This window comes from Lytechinus pictus, chromosome 9, assembly GCF_037042905.1.
Source record: "Lytechinus pictus isolate F3 Inbred chromosome 9, Lp3.0, whole genome shotgun sequence".
NCBI lineage: Eukaryota > Metazoa > Echinodermata > Echinoidea > Temnopleuroida > Toxopneustidae > Lytechinus > Lytechinus pictus.
Window position 1 is genome coordinate 1,912,318 of NC_087253.1, and position 25,809 is coordinate 1,938,126.

General features: G+C 36.0%; 3 protein-coding genes across 6 annotated transcripts in view; 2 read left to right on the top strand and 1 right to left on the bottom strand.

The window, feature by feature from the left end:
• LOC129268450 (eukaryotic translation initiation factor 3 subunit M-like) lies at positions 1 to 18,801 on the top strand. 4 transcript variants are annotated; one of them, XR_010294619.1, is made up of 11 exons: positions 19 to 142; positions 4,362 to 4,497; positions 7,734 to 7,872; positions 8,396 to 8,519; positions 9,811 to 9,905; positions 10,430 to 10,613; positions 11,155 to 11,236; positions 12,062 to 12,205; positions 15,123 to 15,183; positions 15,786 to 16,814; positions 17,552 to 18,801. XR_010294619.1 is itself a non-coding variant. In XM_054906002.2 (10 exons), exons 1-10 carry the CDS (start codon positions 101 to 103, stop codon positions 15,913 to 15,915), a joined length of 1,137 nt encoding a protein of 378 aa, XP_054761977.2. In that variant the 5' UTR covers positions 1 to 100; the 3' UTR covers positions 15,916 to 18,518. The 4 variants fall into 4 exon arrangements, 1 of the variants encoding a protein (XP_054761977.2); XR_010294618.1 differs by having other exon boundaries at positions 21 to 142; positions 15,786 to 16,946; positions 17,552 to 18,518; XR_010294620.1 differs by having other exon boundaries at positions 25 to 142; positions 15,786 to 16,732; positions 17,552 to 18,518.
• LOC129268449 (ciliary microtubule-associated protein 3-like) lies at positions 18,520 to 22,617 on the bottom strand. The gene is made up of 5 exons (XM_054906001.2): positions 22,165 to 22,617; positions 21,545 to 21,699; positions 20,999 to 21,097; positions 20,300 to 20,433; positions 18,520 to 19,615 (listed from the first exon to the last, which is right to left on the bottom strand). Exons 1-5 carry the CDS (start codon positions 22,304 to 22,306, stop codon positions 19,405 to 19,407), a joined length of 741 nt encoding a protein of 246 aa, XP_054761976.2. The 5' UTR covers positions 22,307 to 22,617; the 3' UTR covers positions 18,520 to 19,404.
• The window catches only part of LOC129268448 (general transcription factor IIH subunit 1-like), a 24,310-nt gene continuing 20,835 nt past the window's right edge, over positions 22,335 to 25,809 (top strand). The window contains exon 1 of the mRNA XM_064104460.1: positions 22,335 to 22,769. The gene's annotated coding sequence lies outside the window, so the exon portion shown is untranslated. The remainder of the gene's footprint in view (positions 22,770 to 25,809) is intronic.

The following is a 25,809-nucleotide window of genomic DNA, read 5'->3' on the forward strand; positions in this document are numbered from 1 at the left end:
ACTGACCATAGACATACCTGAGAACTCATTTTATTTCTACCCGCGTGCTGCGTGTGTTAATTATTCTTGAGGCATACGGGAGAAAAGAAGTCACAAAATCATGAGTTTACCGGCTTTTATCAATATTCCTGAGGCAGAACAAGTAAGTCATTAATGTAAACTTACATTTTTCCTTTGGACAAAGAGAAGAAATAATTTAACGATTGTTTTTGAGATACCCGAATTTCATGTTTTCTTTATGTATTCCCACCTATTGAAATTTGTGTTTGTAAAAGATATTATTACGAGTTTTACGACTAGCTATGCGCGCTGCGCCTGTGTTAATAAGGAAAGAAAGAATGAAAGGAAGAACGTTACGCGACGCACGCGCGTAACGTTGGGGAAGTACAATAGGAAACAAGATGGCGGCGTAAACATCGGGCAAGTCTCTTCCGTCTTTTCTCAATATTTTTCTAATTTTTTTGATGAATTCTTGTTTAAAAATAAAACCGAGAGCGTAGAAATGTCGGAAATGAAGTTTTATTTAGTTTTATCCCATGTACCGGTACATGATTTAGGGCTAGATCTTTTAGAAGGAAAGTAGAAATCTCGGGGGCTAAAGTTTCAGGTTTTTCAACGGTACGTGGAGATGAATGGGAAGGAATACCTGGCTTCATTGAGAGTAAGCATACGTAAGTAAATAATTTTTACTCTCAAGAAGCCGCCTGGCTAAGTTTACAGGGACTGTCTCAGTTTTCAGACAAAGATTTATCCACACAAGAAATCTAGGAAAGTTCATTCACCTGTCAAGTGCCGACATCAATCGAGTGCGCTAGTCAATGTAAAGCATATCAAGTTTCATAATAAGATTATTGGAAGACGGCAAGTTGTGAAAAAAATTGATGGTGAACTGGGGGGGAATTCAGGTCACTGAATCTATTATTAGCACTCTCAGCAATCCCAGCAATTGCCGTCCATGTCCCGCAGGGGTAAGTGAAGAAAAACTGTCCCCATAAACAAGGACAATCTCAATTTATCAAGACATGATTTGTCTTGGTTTATGAGGATATCCTTGTTTTCTGGGACAATCCCATTTTTTGGACCAGCGCCTCTACTGTTTAGCAGTACCTGTATTTTGTAGCACTACTACATGTAGTGTGTAAAAAGGGTGTAACTTTTTGTTAATTCTGTATGTCCAATGCATATTTAGGCAAGCATCATACTGCTGGCTAACGTTTATAGAGTTTAGTCTTGATAAATCTGCTGTTTCAGAGGAGTTTTTCAAAAGATTCTCTAGAATTCTGATTTTTTTTGTCCTATACAGACGGCAATGGCGTTGGGCTCATAGTGGTGGAGCTCCACCGACAGCGTCTACATGTATGGAGAAAAGGGTGCGATTTGGCACTCTCCTTGATTACTTCTAAAAGGAAGAAATTATAAATTTTTTTAATGCAATCAGCTCCCCCAAAAATATACTGGAAAAAAGCAAATTTCGATGAAAAACAGATCAGGATCAGCCAGGTTCTTCTTTGATCGCTCAATCGACGTCAGCGCAGCTACAGCTGAGCGTACGAACGTGCCAGCCAATCCGCTGGTGCGTCGATACGCTCAGCTGTAGCTGATGGCGATTGAGCGATCGAAGGAGAACCTGGCTGATCCTGATCTGTTTTTCATCAAAATTTGCTATTTTCCAGCATATTTTTGGGAAAGGTTGTAAGCTAATTGCATTCAAAATTAAATTTATCTTTATCATTTCTTCCTTTTTCCCGTCAAAAAGCAAAATTTAGGAGTAAATGAGGAGGGTGCAAAATCGCACCCTTTTCCCCATAGACGCTGTAGTAAAGGCTTTGGTGGAGCTCCACGACTACAAGCCCATTGGCCGTCATTGGTCTATTGATGGAGGGGATGCCGCAGAGCCAGACAAAGTCTCAGCGGAGCATATCTCTGACAAAAATAGACCTATTTTTATCGGTCTAACTGCTGGCCTGAGTCACCCAATTATTTTTAAGGCTAAGGGCAAGGCTAAACACCATCAAGTGGCATGATCATGACAAAGTCAAACTCTTTTGATCGCTCTTTTTTCATTATTCATGTTTCATTGTTTGTGACTCAAAGTCACAAACAATGGGGTTCATTGTTTGTGACTTTGACTCAACGAACAATGAAACATGAATGATGAAAAAGAGCAATAAAAATACATTTAAAAAAAAATGAAAATTTAATTTTGTGACAGGTTGGCGAGAAATCGTAATTCATATTTGTGCCATTCATATTTGAACTTTTCTCTTTCCTTCTCTTTTTTAGATAAGTTGTCATGTACATGTATTTATTTGCTCCCGTTAAACCTAGGCTCTAACTCGTTCTAGATCTAGCAAGTACTTATTCATCTAGATCGTTTTATTGTCTCACCTGCATAGCAGAGTGAGACTATAGGCGCCGCTTTTCCGATGGCGGCGGCGGCGTCAACACCAAATCTTAACCTGAGGTTAAGTTTTTGAAATGACAGAATAACTTAGAAAGTATATGGACCTAGTTCATGAAACTTATACATAAGGTTAATCAAGTATCACTGAACATCCTGCATGAGTTTCACGTCACATGACCAAGGTCAAAGGTCATTTAGGGTCAATGAACTTTGGCCGAATTGGGGGTATCTGTTGAATTACCATCATAACTTTGAAAGTTTATGGATCTGATTCATGAAACTTGGACATAATAGTAATCAAGTATTACTGAACATCCTGTGCAAGTTTCAGGTCACATGATCAAGGTCAAAGGTCATTTAGGGTCAATGAACTTTGGCCAAATTGGGGTATTTGTTGAATTACAGCCATAAATTTGAAAGTGTGTTGGTCTAGTTCATAAAACGTGGAAATAAGAGTAACCAAGTATCACTGAACATCTTGTGCGAGTTATAGTAGTTTTCAAAATCAGCACTGCTGCTATATTGAATCGCGTGATGCAGGTGAGACGGCCAGAGGCATTCCACTTGTTTGTTTATATACTCTTCTTGGTTGATCTACCTCCTTCAAGATTGACGATTCTTGCAGATACATGGATGATTATTTATTTATTTATAGATACATATATATGAAAGATATGAATGCACCCCAAGTAGGCCTAAAATTTGTTTTTGAAGTGAAAAAAACCTTTTATCTTTTTTTCCCTCTCTACTTGCGCTTCTGGTACTACATGTATACCTTTCTGGGATTCAAACCTCCAATGCTAATTCTCAGTCTGATGTGCTAGCGAAAGATTGCCTAAATTGTCAATTTTCACTCCCAGTATTTGGTATTTATGTGACAAGAGGTATTCTCTTTCAGATGATGTAGTATGTCAGACAGACATAACAAACTCAGTCCATGAAATCAAGCTTTAGATCAACATCTTTTATTGACTTCCATAAACTATAGTCATTGCTGCTACTACGACACGTTGTGAACTGAACTTAGCTATACACTTCACACTTTATTATGTATGGTATCTTTGAATGGACACTACAGATGATATTACATTTAGACAAATTAAAAACCAGGATCAACTGTTAGTTTTTTTGAGAATGAGGAAAAAATATCAATAATTTTAGATTTCTGTTGAAAAGGAATGGGAAAACCACTAATATTTCATTAGAAATAACAATTTTTTTTCTATTTTCTCAATATTTTTGAGTAGGTTTGTAAAAAAGAGGACCAAAATTTACTGTTTCACATGATACCAAACCTAGAAAACAATCAGCATTAAATGTCAGATTTGCAATGAAACGGAGATAAAAAGTTGATTTTTTTGGGGTCAAAAGATCAGCACTATTTGTGGTAGACAAGTCTAACTTTACACTGAATTACATGTAAGCCATGTATCTAACTTCTTCTTTACTACATTGTAAATATCTTAGATATTTGATTGCTACGTATATTAACCTTTTCAATATTTTATTTTCAATTTTACTATGCACCCGGGTTCACATGGGACTCTTGCCTATTTATATTTTTATTTATCTTCTTCTTCTTTTGATATCCTCCAGTCCTTAAGAATTGCAGGATCCAGTGAATACGCAGAAAAATAGTGGTTTGATAGAAATTCAATCCTTTATTTTATATGTTAATAATTTAATTTGGCATTCATTGCTGAACCCTGAAACGAACCAAAGTTCGGAAAAAATGCTTAATTTCTAGTAACAGACAGATTTCAGCTGTCTAGGCAGCACCATCACTAGCAGTCGGCTCATTATTGTACTTTGTTCTTTGTGCAACTTCAGGGGAAATGAAAGCTCTTTGGTGAACACAGGAATTTTAACGCAAAATTTTGTGTTTATTGAGCGAAGCCCCCAAGCTCAAAATATCAGTGCTCATTACCAATACGCCATCATTTCTTATGTTTTTCAGGCTGGGGAACTGAGGTCGTTCCTAAAAGAAAAGGGAGCGGACATCTCAGAGACGATGAGCGAGGAAGGACTAGAATTAGACCTGGAATCGATCATAGATAATGTAGGAGTCGTCTGGAAACTACCTGACGTGAATGGTAAGGATATGCGAAATTCCGACGAGTTTTCTTGATACTTAAAGACCCTGACCAGATTCAAAAGTGAAATTGATAAATCATATACCAATCGAAATCTTATATACTAAATAACACAGTACTTGATGGACTAATCCCTTTGGCTGTTTACACGCTGAAGTGTGACATCACCTTTTTTTTAATTATACATGTCAGCATTCACATGACCATGTTTCAGAAGTGTAGACATGGTGGAATATCTCTGCACACCAACTTTGACATGAATTGTTTATGGTAGCCAAAAGTACATTAACGGCCATGTGATGGGCTGTGTGAGTATGCAATAAGCCCTGTTGAAATCAATTGAATTGGCCCAGTTCATAATTGTGTGGAACCAGGATAATTCATTATGATTTCATGTGGGCCAAATATATTCATACGGCCACAGCTTGAATCCTGATTCCCACCACATATTGGCTGTTGATGTTTTTTATCATGACCCATCGAGACTGTTGCAAGAAAATATTTGAGATCAATTACAAATTTCAGATGCAAATATATGATTGATGGATCATTTTCAACTGAAGCAAATTGATATATTTGTTGAAGGAGACCATCAATCAAATTCAAATTTGCAATGAAATCATGAATTTCAATTGATTTTGGACCTAAAATTGACTTTCAGTGGAGCGTTGTGGCCCAGTGGATTAGTCTCCGGACTTTGAAACAGAGGGTTGTGGGTTCGAATCCCAGCCATGGCGTAATTTCCTTCGGCAAGAAATTTATCCACATTGTGCTGCACTCAACCCAGGTGAGGTGAATGGGTACCTGGCAGGAATTTATTCCTTGAAATGCGTGTGCGCTGTAATCTTAGTAATTACGGCTGCCAAGCTACAGCTGGGGTAATAATATCCAAGTCCTTTGGAAGCGCATAGAGACATTATTCATAATCGTGATATGCGCTATACAAGAACTGTTTATTATTATTATTTCAATCAATTTCAAGTTTCTTGCAATGCCCCATTAGTATCCAAAATGCTAAGATTCAACTAACAAATGTGAACTGTAAGAAAAAGATAATGATATGATTATACTTGAGGAAGGTGATATTATGAATTAAAAAAATTAACATTACCTATGACTGTATTATTTTTCTAAGCGCAATTATATGGTGGAATCACTGTGAAACATGTTAAGGGGGTGACACAACATTTACTCCGGTCTTAGTATTTCAGAGGGCATAGGTTTTAGAGTTAGGATTGTAATAGAGTTTTGTGTTCAGAACAATGTAGATATACATGTAATGGTTAGGGTGTATTTAGTTTTGGAGGTTAGCTTTTATGTTTGGCCTAATGTGCAGATTTTCCATTGGAGCAATTAACACTGGACCATATGTCATGGAACCTTTCAGTGACCCGTTGTATTTAAACAACAGACAAAATATCAGTGCTCTTTTGATTGGTTAAAAACCAAGTTGTGTAGGATTTGCAGAGTTGCGCTTGATTATAACTCTTAATGAACATGTCTCAAAGTGATTACACTACATATTACTGTATCTATTAGAATAGTACAGTCATAGGTATTTGGGGCAAACCTTGAATTGCATATTGCTATTTTGTTAGCCCCAATCGACCATATTATCAAATGATTTTGTATATCCTTGAGTGGTAATAAATTCAATTCAATTCATCATTTTACACATACACTATCAGTCAGCTATCTTTAACTCACTATTACTTGCAAAATCCAGAGAACAATAGATTTGGTCAACTGAATCTATTGTTCTGTGGTTTTTACAGGTAGTAGTGAGTTAGTAAAGATGGCTTACTGGTAGTGACTGCTGATATCAAGGAACAACGACAACTACAATATCATAATCACGATTGATTGCTGAATGTTCCGGGTCATTCCATCTGGATTCACCCAGTGGTTGCACCCGACCGTCTCAGAATTTGTTGTAATTTGGTACACATAAAATTCACCATGGCCCACGTACAAAACAAAAAAAATAAGTCCAATTGGTCCGTCGGTTCTCGCGCTACGGCCCGCCCTTTTCTCCTTGTTTTGACAAAAATGGGCGTGAACTTCAACTTTCAATGGCCACTGCGTCGTAATGTGTCGACCAATTTTCATGAAACTGGTACCATTTATTAGGAAATTCAGAGAGGAGTCCAAAACATGCATCAAATAATGTATTGGAGCGATTTATAAGGTCGTGACCTTTGACTTTTACTTTGACCTTGAGTTTGACCCCCGGACAAATAATTTTTTAACTTGATTTTCATGTATGTTAATTATTAGTATGATATTGACAAAATATGTTAAAATCAAAGCAACATTAATGCTCATGAATAGGTATCTGTTTAAGCATTTTGATGTTCAGCAATATATATCATATATATATATATATATTCTTGTTTAATGGTAAAGTGTTTACTTTTATCATCAAATTGTTGAGTATATGCCTATTTACTAACAAGAATATATATATATATATGATATACATGTATATTGCTGAACATCAAAATGCCTAAACAGATACCTATTCATGAGCATAAATGTTTAATGTTTCATTTGTGAACTGATGAGCTTAATTTCTTTTCATGTGCATGCATACTGTAACTTAAGATTGGAAGAAATCATGTAACTGGTAAACACTTTACTAACATGAATATCAGTATGTGGGACTAGAGTGAAATTTCATGGTATCTTTGGAAGAGTTTTAAAAGGTGAAGAAATAAAATATCATCATTGATTTTAACATATTTTGTCAATATCATACTAATAATTAACATACATGAAAATCAAGTTAAAAAATTATTTGTCCGGGGGTCAAACTCAAGGTCAAAGTAAAGGTCAAAGGTCACGACCTTATAAATCGCTCCAATATATTATTTGATGCATGTCTTGGATTCCTCTCTGAATTTCCTAATAAATGGTACCTGTTTCATGAAAATTGATCAACACGTTACGACGAAGTGGCCATTGAAAGTTGAAGGTCATGCCCATTTTTGTCAAAACAAGGAGAAATGGGCGGGCCGTAGCGCGAGAACCGACGGACCAATTCGACTTATTTTTTTTGTTTTGTGCGTGGGCCATGGTGAATTTTATGTGTACCAATTTACAACGAATTTCGAGAGGGTCGGGTGCAAAATTGCACATTCATTGGGTGAATTGGCATGGAATGACCCTTCCTCAAACCGCCAACTCTGAATTAACCATACAAGTAAAATTGTTTTCTTTCTCTTTTCTTTTTACAGAAATTGAAGGTGTTTTCAACAGTATCCTGTCTCTTCTCATCTACTTCCCGCCAGAAACGATGGAAAAACTCGTCCCAAAACTTAGTGAACACATCACCAAATCAGGCACAGCTGAACAGTCGTACATAAGAATTAAAATGTGAGTTGTCATTTTGTAAAAGTTTTCATGTCAATATCCAAGTTTTAATTATTGATCTGGGGCCCGTTGCAGAAAGAGTTGCAATCAATCGCAACTCTAAAAATCATGCGCAACTTGATTATCAACCAATCAACAGCGTGCATTTGGGACTTGCGATTGATATTTTGACTTGCGTTTAAACGCAACTCTATCTGCAAGTCGTCATTTGATTCCATTTTTATGTATATTTTCCATATATTTCTAAAATAGTGATTTAATCTGTGAGTCATTTTGTTATCTCTCATTTGATATTTCACTCTCGACATTTTCTCTCTCTAATCTGGCTTAGATCCGGGGGGGGGGGGGGGGGGGACTATTTGCTGCAAAATGGCTACTTATATTCTTCCAATCAAGCCTTTTATTCAGCAGGAAAGCAACTAATTAGTTCTGTTTTGTTGAAGCCATTATGACATTTGAAGGTTGATTTATGTTTCTCCCCTACCTCAATTTATTCTCCTCGATTTCTGTGTGTTTCCCTTTCCAGTTTGAATAGTTTATTCCATGGTGTTGGAGAGACGAATCCCCTTGCCTACCATGTTTACTGTGGTATGTTAAGAGTTGCTGCTAAGTATGAAAACATTGAACAAGTCGTCACAGATCTCGACAAGGTGAGTTTAATAATAATAATAATTGTGATATCTTATTGAGCGCACACACCGGCCAGAGACGCTCATGGTGCTAGCCCAGCAACAGTTCCATTGGATATACAAAGAACAACAAATATAAACAAATAAAAAAAGAGATCTTAACAAATACAACCGAGTACATAATTTCAAAAAGAACAGTTTTGCATCACCCACCGGGATTCCTAGCTAGATCCTGGTTGAGGCTGGTGCTCTCCTACCTGTTGCTCCGTTCACCGACAATTTAAGGGGCAAGCCTGGCCAGCTCAGAACTCACAGGAGCTCTAGCATATAAGGGCACCAGCCCCCATAGGAAGCCAGTCAGACAAGTGAGTGATGACAAAACAAGATTTAGAGTGTACTTTACATGTATACAAAACTAATTTCTAAGAAATTTGGATTAAGTTGTTGAAGGCATTAAACTCTACTCTGACGGTTGTTGACCTTGGTGCTGGTGATTCATAAAGAGTTTTATATAAGTTAACTCATTAACATCGACAGATTTAAGAATAATGTTAATTCATATTTATTTAGCTTTTAATGTAAAATCTTTCTACTATTTATTATAATCATGGTTTATTATTTGGTAATTATGGGCCACTTACAATCTATTACTATTATATTTGTACTTTTTCTCTTTCTTTCTTTCTTTCTTTCTTTCTTTCTTTCTTTCTTTCTTTCTTTCTTTCTTTCTTTCTTTCTTTCTTTCTTTCTTTCTTTCTTTCTTTCTTTCTTTCTTTCTTTCTTTCTTTCTTTCTTTCACTGCGCCTTGGGCACTCTGCCGAGTGGATTTGGCACATTACAAATCACATATATTATTATTATTATTATTTTATGATGGCAAAGTCAGGCCCAAATAACTAAATAAAAAAACATTACACATATCTAAATGTTCAACCTGTGCTTCCCCCCTTGAGTGAAATCAAATTCTCAACAATTTATCAGTCTGTGGACTACATCATTGTACCATTGGTGTACGTTTTATATCTTACCAGAACAATTTTTATTCTTGTGTAATATTATTTCCTTTTTAATCTTCTAATTAGACAAACTGAAATAGAATCAAATCAAAATTATCCATCAGTAAAATAATTCAGATAATCTTTGAAATAAAATAGTGTTGGAGAAGTTTGGGTGTTTTTCTTTTTGTATTTTGGAATGTTCATATGTGGATATATGACTTCTCCCTTAGTTTTCCATTCAGAAACACGGGAATCACAGAATGAAGCAAACTATTTTGAACTGCTATTTTACCATTTTCTTTCCTTTTCTGTAGGTTAAGAAGTGGACTGTTCAATGGGAATTGAATCGAGATAGGATCAACAATGTCTACAGATTGCTGTATGAAGGACTCAAAGAAAGCAAACAGAGGTAAATATTAAGGCCTGGAAACAAGACTAAAGACCAAGGAGACATCGAAAAAAAAAAAATCCATATTTGCTAGTCAGTAACTTACTCTTCCAAAGACCACTATGAGCCAAACACATTCAAAGTAATTCTATATTAGCTTTTGATTGCTGGTTAAGTACTTATATTGAAAATTAATCAGTTGCAAGTTTTCACTTAATTTTGAGATCATTGAAAGTCTAATTCAGTACTACTTAGTACTACCTTTTGAGTGTATATTATCAAATTTTAATGTAAAGTCTTTAACTTCAGATCAGAATTTCGGTAATCTGTTATTTTGTTATGTATGCTAACTGGAGGGAATTTCTTCGATGGAAATTTTGGTATTGCTTTTTTTGTTGGTCAAAATTTATTTGAATGAAAATATTTGGCCATGCAGATTGTGAATAATCATAATTTTTCCTGATTGATTTAACCTGTTATGTGCAGACTTTAGTTAGAAAGGGAATTATTCAAATCTCTCTTCCCTCCCTTATCTTCTTTCTTAGTGATGAAGCCAGCATTGTAATGGTTGAGCTTTTAGGCACCTACACAGAAGATAATGCCTCACAGGCTCGTGATGAAGCTAACCGATGTATCGTCAATGCCATCGCTGACCCTCAGGTCTACCTCTTTGACCACCTCCTCACCCTCAGACCGGTCAAGTTCTTGGAGGGAGAGAGGATTCATGATGTGAGTTGCCATGGAAATTTATCAGTTTTTAAGTCGAGTGCTCAGAGCTGCAAACTTTTATTTTGTTTGATGATAAAACATTCTTATCAACATAAATAATCTCTAACAAATGGACCTTGGAAACAAATCAGGTCTGCTATAAAAACACTTTTGTGTTGCCATCAATCTATTTGTAAGCATGATTTTCAAGATTAATTGTACATTGTAGTCAATGCAATCAATTGTGAAAAGGTGTTCTACAATGCTTGCTAAGCTTTGTGTTACTGTCCTCTGGCCACAAAAAAACTGCAGACAACACAAATAAGCAGTGCAAAGTAAGTTTTGACCAGAGTTCTTTGGATATTTGTAATTATCGGATAATAAAAGTTGATTTCCTGATGATATGATTCATTAACGGTTATGCAATTGAAGTCTTTTTTTCTGAAAAAAACTCTTAAAATACAAAGTCTAAAGTTCCTAAACTTCAAAATCTTCTAAAGTCTGAAGCCACCATCACTTCATTATTTAAAAGAATTCTCTTGTGTCTTTCCTCATCCTACAGCTCTTGACAATATTTGTGTCTGGGAGGTTAGATGATTATATGAACTTCTTCAATTCCAACCAGGATTTCATCAAAGGGTTAGGTGAGTTGAATTAGACGTGCCTCTAAACCCATTGAGAGTTTCAAATGATCATGAGAACTTCTGCAGATTTATCTCATCATACATTGCTAAAGAAAATGAAAATATATTTTCTTGCTATAATAGGTGACATTCATTTTCATGAAATATTATACAAATATACTGTGACGCTCGATGATCTGGTTAAAACTATTCACATCAAAGGAACATCAATATTACCCTTCTCCCTATGGAGAATGGTGCTATTGAAGTTCCCGAGTGTGAATAGTTTTAGCATGTTCCGAGAATGAGTCATTGTATATTTGTTAATATATCCCTTCCACCTGTATCATTCCTCAATACATGAAATAAGCAAAAAATAGCAATAAAAATGTTAATAACTTTTGAAAAGTGTCATAAAATTTGTAGGATATGCTGATCGCTTAGCAGGCAGCCCTCCCTTGTGCCAGGCGCACCCTGTGAGATGTGCACTATGGCTTGAGCCAAAGCTTGAGCTGCCATGCACATCAGTATATGTCTTGAGTGCAGTGTGCACTTGGGGGGGAGGGTCGGAAAATCGTATAGTTCATTTTTTTCCCCAAGGAAAAAATGGACTGCGTGATGTCAGCAAAGAAAATGAACTATTTCTTGGCAAACATTTTTTCCTAGTAAAAAAATTGTTTTATTTGTTTGCACACTCAATTCAAGCAAGGTATATAATTCTTACAATATCACATCCTTCAAATCTCTGTCATACAAAATGAAAAGAAAAGAGAATATATTGTCTTGCTATTAAAAAAGAGACCTTCTTTGTCATGGAATATGTTTTACTATTTCACTCTCTTGCAGGCCTCTCCCATGATGCAATGATAAAGAAGATGAGGATATTGACCTTTATGGGAATGGCAGTTGACGTGAAAGAGATCAGCTTTGACACACTTCAACAAGAACTCAAGATGTCAGAAGATGACGTTGAAGGATTCGTCATTGACGGTAAGGATCAGCGTCCATTCCTCAAATTTGCAACAATCATTTTCCCCGCATGCACATTCAGTTAAATGTAATAATTTTCCAATTTAATGGTAAATGCATAAGTTAATTATGTATTTGCCATTTTGTCCTGGCATATGATGGTCCCCCTTTTTTTAAATTTTTTTTTTACTGTATTGTAATTTTGATATTTGAATAAAATGCCTGTTATCTGAGATGGTCATGATGTACTGCAACATACTACTTGAAATGGAGTCTAGATCATTGTCTTTCTGCACCTGTCTACACTTTGGATTGAACGTTATGTAAAACCATCACTAAACAGACTCGCCTTGCCTCCATTGAAGAATTCAATGTACAATACAACAAACACATTTTGCATCAGGGTTCAGTAGCATAAAGGCAGCCAATCAACCTTTACAGTTGAATGTATTCTGACATCATAGTGTCTCATAGATGTAAAAATTCAATCAATCTTTACAAGTGATTGTATTCTGAGATCATAGTGTCTCATAGACATAAAGATATCATCATTCTTTACAAGTGATTGTATTCTGAGATCTTAGTGTCTCATAGATGTAAAAATTCAATCAATCTTTACAAGTGATTGTATTCTTAGATCATAGTGTCTCATAGATGTAAAGATTCAATCAATCTTTACAAGTGATTGTATTCTGAGATCTTTGTGTCTCATAGATGTAAAGATTCAATCAACCTTTACAAGTGATTGTATTCTGAGATCATAGTGTCTCAAAGACGTAAAGATACCATCATTCTTTACCAGTGAATTTGTTCTGAGATCAAAGTGTCTCTTAGACGTTAAGCGCTCCACACTAACCCATTTTTTCTACTGGTCCAACCTATTCATGTCGGACCAGTAGATACCCAGTTTTTCAAATTTTTACTGGTCCGAACCTAAAATCTACTGGTCCCAAAAAAATAAAGAAAACATTAAAAAAAAGGCGCAAGTTTATTTTTCTAGCCTTTCGTCCCCCCCCCAAATAAAATGAAGGACAAAAAGAAAGCAAGACAGAAACGAAGAAAGAAAGAAGAAAGAAAAGAAAAAGAATAAAAGAAAGGAAGGAAGAAAAAAAGAAATGGTAAAGAAAGGATAGATGTGAAGGAAGGAAATAAAGAAAGAACTAAAGAATGAAAGGAAGGAAGGAATAAAGAAGGAACAAAAATAAAGAAAGAAAGAAATGAAAAAAAAAATGAAGGAAAGAAATGAAGCAATACAGAAAGAAAGAACAAATCTAGTAAGTAGTAAAGGAAAGAAAGAATAAGCAATAAAAAAAGAAAGGACAAAAGGAGAGATGGAAAGGACAAAAGAAAGAAAGAGAGGAAGGAAGGATTGAAAGAAGGAAGAAAGGAATTAAGGAAGGAATAAAGGAAAGGTAAAATGATAGATAGAAGGAAATAAATAAAGGAAGGGAAGGAAAGAAAGAAGCAAGCAATATAAAAAAAGAAAGGGTAAAAGAATAGATGAAAGGAAGAAAAAAAGGGAGGGAGGGAGGGAGGGAGGGAGGGAGGGAGGGAGGGAGGGAGGGAGGGAGGGAGGGAGGGAGGGAGGGAGGGAGGGAGGGAGGGAGGGAGGGAGGGAGGGAGGGAGGGAGGGAGGGAGGGAGGGAGGGAGGGAGGGAGGGAGGGAGGGAGGGAGGGAGGGAGGGAGGGAGGGAGGGAGGGAGGGAGGGAGGGAGGGAGGGAGGGAGGGAGGGAGGGAGGGAGGGAGGGAGGGAGGGAGGGAGGGAGGGAGGGAGGGAGGGAGGGAGGGAGGGAGGGAGGGAGGGAGGGAGGGAGGGAGGGAGGGAGGGAGGGAGGGAGGGAGGGAGGGAGGGAGGGAGGGAGGGAGGGAGGGAGGGAGGGAGGGAGGGAGGGAGGGAGGGAGGGAAAAAAGAAAGAAAGAACAAATTAAAGAAAAAAGGAAATTAAAAAAGAAAGACAGTAACAAAAAAATGAAAGAAGAGAGGGAAGAAACAAAGAAAGATTGGAAAGAAAGAAGGAAAGAAAGATAGGAAGAAAACAGAGGAAGAGAGCTAAAACTATCATCAAATAATTTATCAGTTTCTTTTTGGCTCAATTAAAATAGCTACGAAAGAAAGTCAGAAACCAAGTGTATCAACACACACATAAATGCATATGTGGGGCTATTATGTATTCAGACGCTATCACCCGAAACCCGATCTGTTTGAACCAAAACAGAAAAGTGAAAATTTCTCCTTTTACTGCTTACAAATGACAGAGTTACTCCAATTTTTAGGAAATATGGACATTATAAGAGCCTTTCATGAGTATGAACCGTGAATTTTGACAGTTCTGTGAGAGATTTCTGCCAGAGTTTAGCCAAGCTTCGTTCGCGCAGCCAGTAGAGAATTTACCACGTGGGTTGTGTAGCTGGCTACATGTACACTGAATGCTACTCTAGTGTGTGTATTCTGTGTGTGAATGACAGAATTTAACGGGGGGAAATGGTTTGCAGTGAAATTTGACCATTTCTGGAAAAGTTATTGGCCCAACAATGGATTTTATTACTGGTCATGTCGGACCCTTAAATCTTACTATTTTTGGAAAAATTACTGGCCCGACAATGATATTTTGTACTGGTCATGTCGGACCAGTAAATCTTCCTATTTCTGAAAATCTACTGGTCCGACAGCGATTTTTACCGGTCTGGGACCGTCGGACCGCCGCTAGTGTCGAGCCCTGCGTTAAGATTCAATCAATCTCTACAAGTGATTGTATTCTGAGATCATAGTGTCTCTTAGACGTTAAGATTCAATCAACCTTTACAAGTGATTGTATTCTGAGATCATAGTGTCTCATAGACGTAAAGTTTCAATCAATCTTTACCAGTGATTGTATTATCTGTATATAGTGTTCTCACCTTCTATTTCTTATTATCAATTCCTCTTTTTTTGTTCAGTTGTAAAATCCAAGATGGCAAAGGCAAAGATTGATCAGCTCCAGAACAAAGTCCATGTCAGGTGAGTGTCAGGAATGAATTAATGTTGTTAAAAGTAGTACAATTTGTTTGTAATAGAGCGAGAGGTGTACTTAGAATAACTGTTCCTGGTGTATAATCTTAAAAAAAAATCTATATTATTGTCACAAACAGCTGACATGTCAGACACTGATAGTTTACTTTGAGCATCATTAAAGGGGTTACTCTAGGCTAAAAATAATATGATTTGATCAGAAAAGTAAAATCAGACAAACACCACACTGAAAATTTCATCAATATCAGACAAGAAATTACAAAGTTATGAATTTTTGAAGTTTTGCATTATTTTAGTGAAATAGTTGTATGTATGTCTTCATGAATATGCAGTGAGCAAGGTGATGATGTCATATCCCCTCTTATTCTTTTGTATTTTATTGTATATGAATTTCTGTTTATTCAAATTTTGTCCTCCAAGAATGAAAAATACTGGATTGTGCATCTTGGAATAGAATATTTCTTTAGATAATATGGTACTGCATAAATGTTATTATCATCAACATCATATGTTATGTATTCTAACATTGAACACTTAAAGGTACTATTTTTCCCGAGAGTGTAATTCATAAAATGTATTATTCTCTGTAGCTTTGTCACGCATCGGACGTTTGGTCGTCAGCAATGGCAGCAGCTTCGAGAGCATCTGGTCAACTGGCAAATCAACCTTGCCCAAGTAGAAGGCAGACTTGATAGTTTGCAGCAGCAAATGATGACCTAATAATACCCACAACCCAACCATCATTCCCTCAAGGCCACCGCACACCTTACGACTGTTTGCGATCCGATTTTGGTACAAATCGCATTTTGCTCAGTTTCTGAGAATGTGAAGGGAATATATAATTTTATTTGAGGTTAAAATTAATTGAAAGAATACTAATATAACCATTTTGAAAGATTGCAAGCCTTTATTTTGGAGTAAAGGCCAAATTAGTTTCAAATCGTAGCAAATTGTACGACTGCTATGACGTCATTACGACTAGATATTAAATTTGCTTTTATTCTAAGAAGGATGATAGCATAGTCACAGATTTGAACACAGGTATTCGTACGATGATTTCGAACATTCCTCAGTAAGATATTCCAAGTCTCAATATTAGCATCAAATTCTACTACGTTTTATTCCAAAATTGAGTCGCAGACCAATCGTAAGGTGTGCGGTCGCCTTAAGATGTCCTACAAAATTCATGAAAAGCTTTGGTAGCAATAACCAATAGCAAGCACCATTTCCTTTGATATGGGTTTGGGTCATGCAAAGTTTTGAAAACAGAGACTGGTTGTAAACTGATAGTACCCAATTGATACATATCCCACCCCGCCGCTACCCAACCCCCATTTTCTATTATTAAGGTATTCTTCAAAGTTCATTAAAATTTGGGGGAACAAAAAAATTTGTTTGAAACTGCTTGTACTCAAGTGATAACACCGCACCCCCTTTCCATCCATCCTTTTCTAAGATGTCCTTCAAAGTTCATGAAAGGCTTTGATAACAAGATGATAGGTGTGAATTTGAGGCTCCAACAACCGATGATTGCCTGGTGATACCCCCACCCCAGAACTGTATTCCCAAGAATGTTATGTTAAAAACAGAAATTGAAAATCATGCTTCACTCGGCTCCTGCTCGATTGAGTGACTTTCGTTATATTAAGAATAAGGATGATAATATAAGGTATCTCTATAGTGCAAAATCCACCCTGGTAGGTGCTCAGATACTCCTATATTACCTTGGCTAAGCTACGCTACAGATTCTGGTGCTCACAACCTTTTAAGGAGTTATGCTACGGTTACACACACCTTTACCATCGCTGGACGACCGATTTTTATACATAGCAATAAATGGTATGAAATAGTTTGTACATCGTTCGTAAAGGTATTTTTGACCGTAGCATTACTTCCTGCTTGTACTCATTTACCTCACCTGGGTTGAGTGCAGCATATTGTGGACCAATTTCTTGCTGATGGTATTTAACTTTTGAATCCCAGAAAGACAAAATCCTTAAATTTATTTATTTGGACTTCAGCAGTCCTTTCATCTTTAGAATTTGTTTATTATATTGATGTTGTGTATGTTGAGACATTAAATAACTTTACATTTTATAAAATGTATCATGTTCAATGATATTGATAAACCGTAATTTTCTTAAGTAAATTGATCTCAGCAAATATGTAATGCGCAAACGTTCATGTCATCAAATGTGAAACATTGAAGAAAAAAATCAATAATGGGTACTGGAGCGTTGTGGCCCAGTGGATTAGTCTCCGGACTTTGAAACAGAGGGTCGTGGGTTCGAATCCCAGCCATTGCGTAATTTCCTTCAGCAAGAAACTGATCCACAATGTGCTGCACTCAACCCAGGTGAGGTAAATGGGTACCGGTAGGAAGTAATTCCTCAAGAAGCTGTGCGCTGTGAACGCCTAGCTTAGCCGGGTAATATAGGAGCGCCTTGAGCACCTAACAAGGTGGATATGTGCGCAATATAAATACCCTATATTATTATTATTATTACTGTAGACAATGTCAGAAGAACATTTTTCTTTTTATTTCATGTATTGCAATTACAATGTCGTAAATGTATTTTTAGCAGTTCTTTTAAAGATTGAAATGATATCAAAATGATTCTAATGATGAAACTGTTTCATTTTGACCACTTGAAAGGTCAAAATGATGTCTTTTGGTGCTTTGCAGTTATATTACCCTGGTAATATTCAAGTGGTTTGTAAAATCAGTCATAACTTTTCGATCTGTGAAACACACGTTGGGCTAAATTAGCATATCATTTGTATCTTTCTGAATTAAAAACATTAAAAGAAATAAGGTTCATGTTATCAAGCATCTGCTTTCATGAACATAAAAAAAATGATTTCACTTGCAAAATTTTTTTTTTCTTGAAAGCATTTGTTTGATCAAATTATAAAAAGACATTTCCAAGCAAGACAATCCTGGAATGGGCATTTGATTGTATTGTTTAATGTGGTCCACTATGTGTATGACATTACGTCTATCTTCTTTTTTTTTTCAGGGGAGGGGGGGTCAACAATACATATTTATGGCCCTTTGTATAGTATAGTGTTCATTTATCAACCTTCTCTAAGTCTAATAATGACCCAAGTAAGTGCAGTTTTTTAGACCAGAATATGCAAAATGTGTTGTTGATATCGTCTTCAGTTTCATTTCACCCATGTCGAACATATTTATGTTGTAGCGAGAGAGTCGACTTGAAAAGATTCCCATGTACCGTATTTCTTGGTAGGTTTTACAATTACACAACTTAGACAATACAAACATATATTTCAGAAATAAACTTACATCCTGTAAAAATCAAGCACTAGTTCAAGCATTTGTATTTTTCTTGAGTTTAGTATGCAAACATTTATCACATTTGTATTATTCTTATTATTTATGTACAAATTGATCACTCATAAAGGTACATTTCAGGTTATCATGTTACATAGGATAAATAACATTTTATATATTATTTTCTTAGGAAAAAAGTGAAATACCTCAGATGGAAAAGAGTGAAAAGACAGAGAGATTTGAGAGTAAGAGAGAAAGAAAAAAATTGAGGTGAAGTGATCGAAAGATAGGTTAAGAGGGAGAGAGAGAGAGGGAGGGAGAGAGAAAAAAAAGAAGGGAAGGAGGGATTGAGGAAACTAAGATAAATATCTTCCTCTTGCAGCTAATAATTTAATTAGCTGGAACTGTGCACTATACTCTTCAACCTTAATAAGACCAAAAAAAATAATAGTACCTGTGATTGTAATGAATTAATTGTAATATTGTATTAATTTAAAATTATGCCTGATAATTGATGTTATTGTAAAAAAAGTATATTGAATACAAACTAGAATAGTTTTTGTAGGGTTGCATCCTAAATAATTTAATGCAGCAATTACCTTTTTTTTGTTTAAAATGTATACACAATCTGTACCAGCCAGAATAAAGTTACAAAATTGGAAAAATGTAACGATTAAAAGAGTGAAGTAAACTAAGTTAAGGTTACAAATTCAAAACACTTTGGAGGAGCACATGGACCGTAAGGGAGGCACGATTCAGAAGCTTTCTGAATAAGATTCTCGCCTGAACAATAAAAGCAAATAGTGAAGAAATTCAGGAGAATATTGCAGCTCCACAAAGCAAAGTAAAAGTCATCTCTTCCAACGGCATTGAAGTCTTTGTATAAATTGTCTTTATGAAAAATAGTTTCATCTTCAATAGTATAAACTCAGGTATGCTTCTCGGATTGCAAATTTCCTCTTCTCCTTATACGTCATGAGGCGACTCTTTTGTGTTGTTCCCTTGCAATCTTCTGGCATTAGGACGCCATCATTTGGCGGGACCTTTAGAAGCTGGGGACCTCCGAATGTTCCATGATAAGCTACTTTCCTGTTTCTTGGCACGTTGTGTTCGTACGTTCCAGCTCTGTTTTTCAAAAAAGAAAAAGCAGAAGAAATACTTATTATGTGAATCATGGGAATGATTGGGAAAGTTGAAATGAAGTTATTGTTTAGACCTTGCATGTTATATACAATATCAAAATATATCAAAGTTGCATAAAAAAACACAACTAATACTGGAAATTGAGAAAAGGTGATTCAGTAAGGGCGAAAAATAAAAAATATTCTTCATTCTTAAAACTTTTTTTAATATTTTTTCAATATGCATGTAGTCGATGATACTCTTCACTCACACAAAGAGTAAATATAATTTAAGAGATAAAAAAAAAACGCAAAATGGAATCTAGACTCTATCCACATAGGCCCTAATGTAAATTGTGAATATACAGAGACTAATTTACTTAAATTTTTTTGAAGTTTGGGAAATTTCTGAGTTTATTAAATGTTAATGTATACAGCACAAACAGTGTTTGAAATTCTTTCTAAGCATGTTATTAAGCCCATCGCTCTGAAAACCATTGTTTAAACAATTGAAAAGTTTAAACAATCTATTTAAAAGAGCAAACAACTTGTTTAAAAGTTTAAAAAGTTGTTAAAATTATGGGCCTAAACAATTTGCTTAAAGTTTAAAAGAGCATTTTGTTTTTTGTAGTGGAATGCATGATTATATGTAACTATCAGTTATTAAACAAGTAAAAATAACACTCACCCTGGTGTTAACTCTGGGTCGACCGTGTTCCTGTAAAATCTGTTTGCTCCGACTTCAAATGGCTTATTTGAGGGTTCAAAGGTCCTTGGAACAGACCATTTAGTTTGATAGGTACTTGGACAAGGTGTCTTCGTCTGGAGGGACAACAAGAGGAATCAAATCATAAGTCTCCATGCATTCATATGTGAATTAAACAGGTAAAACACTGATTAAGATCTTCATGAAGATTACTTTCAATCATTAAGAAGACATACGGAAATGAAAATTTCTTTTTTACACAACAGGGGCCGCAAAACCGTGTAAAAACATAGAAATGACCATATATGAGCGCCTTGAGCACCTAACAAGGTGGATATGTGCGCAATATAAATACCCTATATTATTATTATTATTATTATTATATGATTTCGATTTTTTGCATGGTCAGCCCCCCACTTTGCAAACCGTTCCGTGGCCCCTGCACTAGATATATAACATCTCTCTCTCTGTTCTCTAACTTCTTTATAAGTTTTAGTTATTCATCTTTGATCAAGTATAACGTGCCTGGGGAATGATTTTGAAAGTGTGTATGTACAAAATCACAATCAGACAGTAGTTTTTATGTTTTTGTACATGATTGTTGACAAATACTAAGCCTAACTCGAATATTCTTCTCTTTCTTAGCATTTCTACTTTGATTCTAAGTAGAGTAATACTTACTTGAAATTCTTTTCGTATCCTTGGTCCTGTTCTTGCTCCCATTGTGTATCCATTTTTGCTTGTTATCTGGTTCTCAACATGATACATTGATGTGGTTTTCTGTCAAAATAACAAGTAACAGAATTATATAAATTTTCTTTGTAAATCTATTTAAAAAAAATGGAAATTACATCTTGTGGTTGCCAACATTTATAATGCAATGATGTGTTGTTTCTAAAAAAAAAGATGAAAAGAAGAACATATAAATATATTTTTTCAATATCAATGGAAAACTGGAATAAACATTGTGTTGGAATATTCTTCTTCTAATATAGCAATGACATAATAACAATAATATTAATGACATAATGATAATGATAATAATAGTAACAATGATAATAATAAAAATGATAATAATAACAACAACAACAATAATAATAATAGTAATAATAATAATATTAATTACACAAATGATAATGATAATAACAGCAACAACAACAACAACAACAATAATAATAATATATTTTATCATGATCACCATCAATTCCTCATTAACTGAATATTTACCTCTGCATTATCATAAGATCCTGGCCCTCTGTTGGGCTTTGTGTCTAAGGCCATACCATTTCCTATTCTATTTACTGGTAAGCTGGCTGGGAAGAGAGGTCGGTCTGCTGTCGTTCCAAACGAGACATTACTCTTCTTTTCCTTCCCGAGAAGAGCTAAAAAAAAGAGATATAATTTTTTTTCAAATGAAAGATTTGCATCAGGATGATGATGATATAGATGAATAAGCTACATCACGCCGGCCTACAAAAACCAAGAACATACAACAGTACATATCCTTAAAACAATGGGGAATGGAGATATCATTTAACCCCATCTCAATTGGGCTCAAGTCAAATGGGATACTATTGTAAAGAAAAGTTAGAAAGTGACATCAATTAAAAAAGTACAACTTGTCAGCAACATGATGCATGATCTAGCATATACCAAAGACAAGTGTTCAATAAAAGATTATGACATGTATGTTTAAACTTTAAACTGTACTATATTGCTGTTTGAGAAAACCGTCAACGAAAGGAGTTGCAGTATATGCTCACGATCCAACGAATGCGTCGAATATGAAAGATAAAAACACTATTTCAACCATTAATTAATAAATCAAAAACATATAAGTAACATACCTTCTAATGATGGTAACGTTGTTGCCATGATGATGTCAAACTTCGAAACTAGTACCAAATTCAACAAAGTTTTAGTCAGTTTTCGTGCTGTAGTAGTATTTCCTTTACAACTGGAAAGAATGCTGAAAATAATTGCATGCATTCACTTCATACACACGATCGGAGTTTACGACCTTACCGGCGCGGCACAAACATTACAACTCGTCGTCATAGCAACACTGCACGACAGGTGAATTGTCTTGAGCTGAGCGGGGTAACTTTCGGACCAATACGAGACAAAAAAATATGTTGGCTTGACTTCGTTTTAGAATGATTAAGACCCTGGTATGACAGACATCAAGGGTTTCATTTAAGAAAGAAAGAATAATTATACCTAATTTACTTTGCATTCAATTGTAACAAGCAAGCCTGGCCAAGGCGTTACCTTGACGAAATACCAACGTGACTCTGAACGCGAGCTGGCGCTCTTTCACAAATCATATGACGTCACAGGTAAAATGGCAACTTACATAGACTTGCGAAAAAATTGAAAGAGGGTTTTACTTCAAGGATTACGAAAAAGCTACGATATCATTTCTTCAATTAGCCTTCATATTAATTGTGTGGTAAGTTTCAATTTCGAATATATAAATTAGGGATAATTCAATTCATTAGTTGCGTTTTTATCGTGTTTTTTTTTCCGAACGTACTCGCCATGACATGGCACTGTTATGTGAGCGTGAAGGGCACGCCTGCGAGCGCCAGAGCTCCGGCGTGGTCGCAGTGGCACGAGCGGTTGGGCTTTCGCACCTGCAAATAATAATGCATGCTAGCGCATGTGGCGTTGCTGCACTTTCGCACCTGGCGATGTTAGCTGACTAATTTCACCCCAATTTTTGTCCGAACTTCTTGCTAAATAGGACTGATTGATTATATGTACCTTAATCTTAAACTTGTCTTAACCATGTTAAGTTAGACAGCTGGCAGCTGTCTGTTTCGAGGAGTTTTTAAAACATTAAAAAAAAAAGAAAAGAAAAAAGTCTCCTCGTACACAGACAGACGGCTCGCTATTGTGCAGCCACCATTAGGGGGTTAATAATGCATAATCCCCCCGATGGGGCTCACCGATTTTTGTCTTTATTTCATAAAAATATAGGCCTATAAAAAGAACTACCAAAATAAAGATTATAGGCCTATTCCGTTTTGGCCTGAAATGCACCAAAACGGGGAAAAAACAATGACTTACTTCGTTCGGCTGTCGCGCAACTTCACTTCCCTGTATAGTGTATTGGCCGAACCTCCAGTTAAAATTCCATCAGGAGTATTTTGGAGGAACCACAACCAAGTACCAAGTAACTTAATACATAAACATATATGGCCATTGAGTCCCCTGTACAGATTGAGCTAGAACTTCGGTCTCTGTATTTGGTGAGTGGAGCCAACGGAGTTCAGCGGAACAACCAACATAACAGAGACCGAAGCTTTGGTCTGTATTTGGTGAGTGGAGCCAACAGAGTTCAGCGGAACAACCAACATAACAGAGACAGAAGCTTTGGTCTAGTCTTAACTAAATCTTAAGTTTAATTAACCTGAATTTTGGTCACATCGTCATCATCATCGAGCATAGCCATAGATCTAGACCAAAACAAAAGCTTTAGTCTCTGTAATTTGGTTGTTCTGCTGAACTGCATTGGCTCCACTCACCAATACTTAACTAGACTGAAGTGTTGTTGGCCCATACGTAAAGACAACGTATTAGCAGTACTAATAGACTGATAGATCTAACATTCGGTGGAAACCCGATTTTCGGATAATTTTTTGTATATAAAATGTCACATTATGTAGAGAAATTACATCCAACTTCACACAAAAATATAAAATTCAGAAATATCGACTTATCGTACCTTAGAGTTAGACCGGCTGCAGTTACCGCTAATTCCTTTCAAATGTTGATCAAAACATAGTCATCCTCGATCCTTTCGTTGGTCATCGTAAGTTGCCATCATGGATGACGTTATCCGTACAAACGTAGGGGAGATTGGGGTTAGTTGGAACATTTTTGACAAAAATGGCTGTAAAATCCAAATAGATTTTGTTCGAGAAACAATCAATACATCAGCTTGAAGCATATATCCAAGGGCATTCAAATGTACCCTAAAAAAATGTTTAACTCTATTATGGTTATTGAAAAATCCACCTTGAAGTTTGAACAAGACCATTGAAAGCGTTCCAACTTATCCCATGTACAGGGTAAGTTGGAACATGGTATGGGGTACATGTAAGTTGGAACACTGAATGGACAATTAAGAATTATACTAAAACTACTTACAACTGTAATATTCATGGTTTTAGCCTATTTGCTTTATTTTTTTCAAGTTCAAAACATGTTTGTGATCTCTTTTTTTACCACTTCTTCTAAGAGATCTTTATGACTTTGTATGTCAGGTCAACTGATATACTCCATTACGGCTATTGGCGCTTGCATTTCTTACTGGAGACATGGGGCAGATTTCTCATGCTCTGGTTCAACATAGTGTGAGATGATGTATTCCGCATTGGTTGAGTTTGTTTTCCTGTCAAAGAGGCTTCATCTGATAAGCTGGACAATAATTGGTCACAGAAGTCATCAATAGGTATTGAGTATACCTCCTGTATCTCTTGTGAAAATGCCTCATTCCACTTCTGAACATGATCATCTTTCCATGTCTCATGACTGTTGGGATTTGAATGAAACCTGTATATTGGCAGGTGATCTGAAGTATTAAGAGGGTCATCAGGAATTACCATATGCTAGATGAACAAGCCTACATCAGTGGATTGAGTTATGGTCTATGTTAGATTTCTTTGATCCATCATCACTCATGTAGGTGTAATCTCTGGGTTCTCCCACTTGTTCACTGCAACCACCCTGCCTGTGGGGAATCTACAGGTTGGACTATGGCATGCCAATGCTGTACCGAGCACACACTTTAAAAAATGATTAAAATATCACTTTTGTGACCAAAATTACTAATTTCCGTACAATTGCAATTTATTTTTCATTAGTAATTTGGGAATAATTTTTGTATTCACTAGAGCGCTCAAAAACTTGAATTTTTGGCATATTTTTGTGTACGCCCTCTATTGGTGGAAAATAATATGGCAAGAAAATTTTCATTTTTTATCTCTTTTTTTTAATTAAGAAAAAAATAATTTAAAGAATCAAATTTACTTAAGGGCCAAGTTGTATGACGAATAGGTGTAATGAAAACTGTCAGTGTAAAAAAATCAAGCATTTGTCCCAAAGAAAAAGAGAAAATAAGCCAAACATTGCCATCCTTATTTTGCCACACATGGAGATATAACTGAGAACAAGTTCATTGAATGAGTGGGTTCTCCATAGATCACCATCAGACTGACAGAGGTATTGCTGCAATAGTTGGGCTTTCCTGTACCAAGAAGATGGTAGCCCTGTGATATCAGTATTGAAGTCCCCTGTGAGTATGACTTGGGAATCAGGGTACTGACAGGATATCAAAATATACAGCATGATTTGCACTACTGCCAAAAGGCATGTATACATTCACTACTAGTATACCGTACTTCTACAACGATCATTGTCACAAAACATGCATACAGAGCTCTGTTATGTGGTATCTTTGACACTACAGATTGCATGGAAACTAA

Excerpts from the sequence above, each read along its gene's own strand:
- LOC129268450 (XM_054906002.2), top strand. The coding sequence starts at position 101 with ATGAGTTTACCGGCTTTTATCAATATTCCTGAGGCAGAACAA. Across the intron at positions 143-4,361 it reads ATATTCCTGAGGCAGAACAA|GCTGGGGAACTGAGGTCGTT; the intron begins GTAAGTCATTAA and ends TATGTTTTTCAG. Across the intron at positions 4,498-7,733 it reads GAAACTACCTGACGTGAATG|AAATTGAAGGTGTTTTCAAC; the intron begins GTAAGGATATGC and ends TTCTTTTTACAG.
- LOC129268449 (XM_054906001.2), bottom strand. The coding sequence starts at position 22,306 with ATGCATGCAATTATTTTCAGCATTCTTTCCAGTTGTAAAGGAAATACT. Across the intron at positions 21,098-21,544 it reads GATCTTATGATAATGCAGAG|AAAACCACATCAATGTATCA; the intron begins GTAAATATTCAG and ends TTATTTTGACAG. Across the intron at positions 19,616-20,299 it reads GACCCAGAGTTAACACCAGG|AGCTGGAACGTACGAACACA; the intron begins GTGAGTGTTATT and ends TTTGAAAAACAG.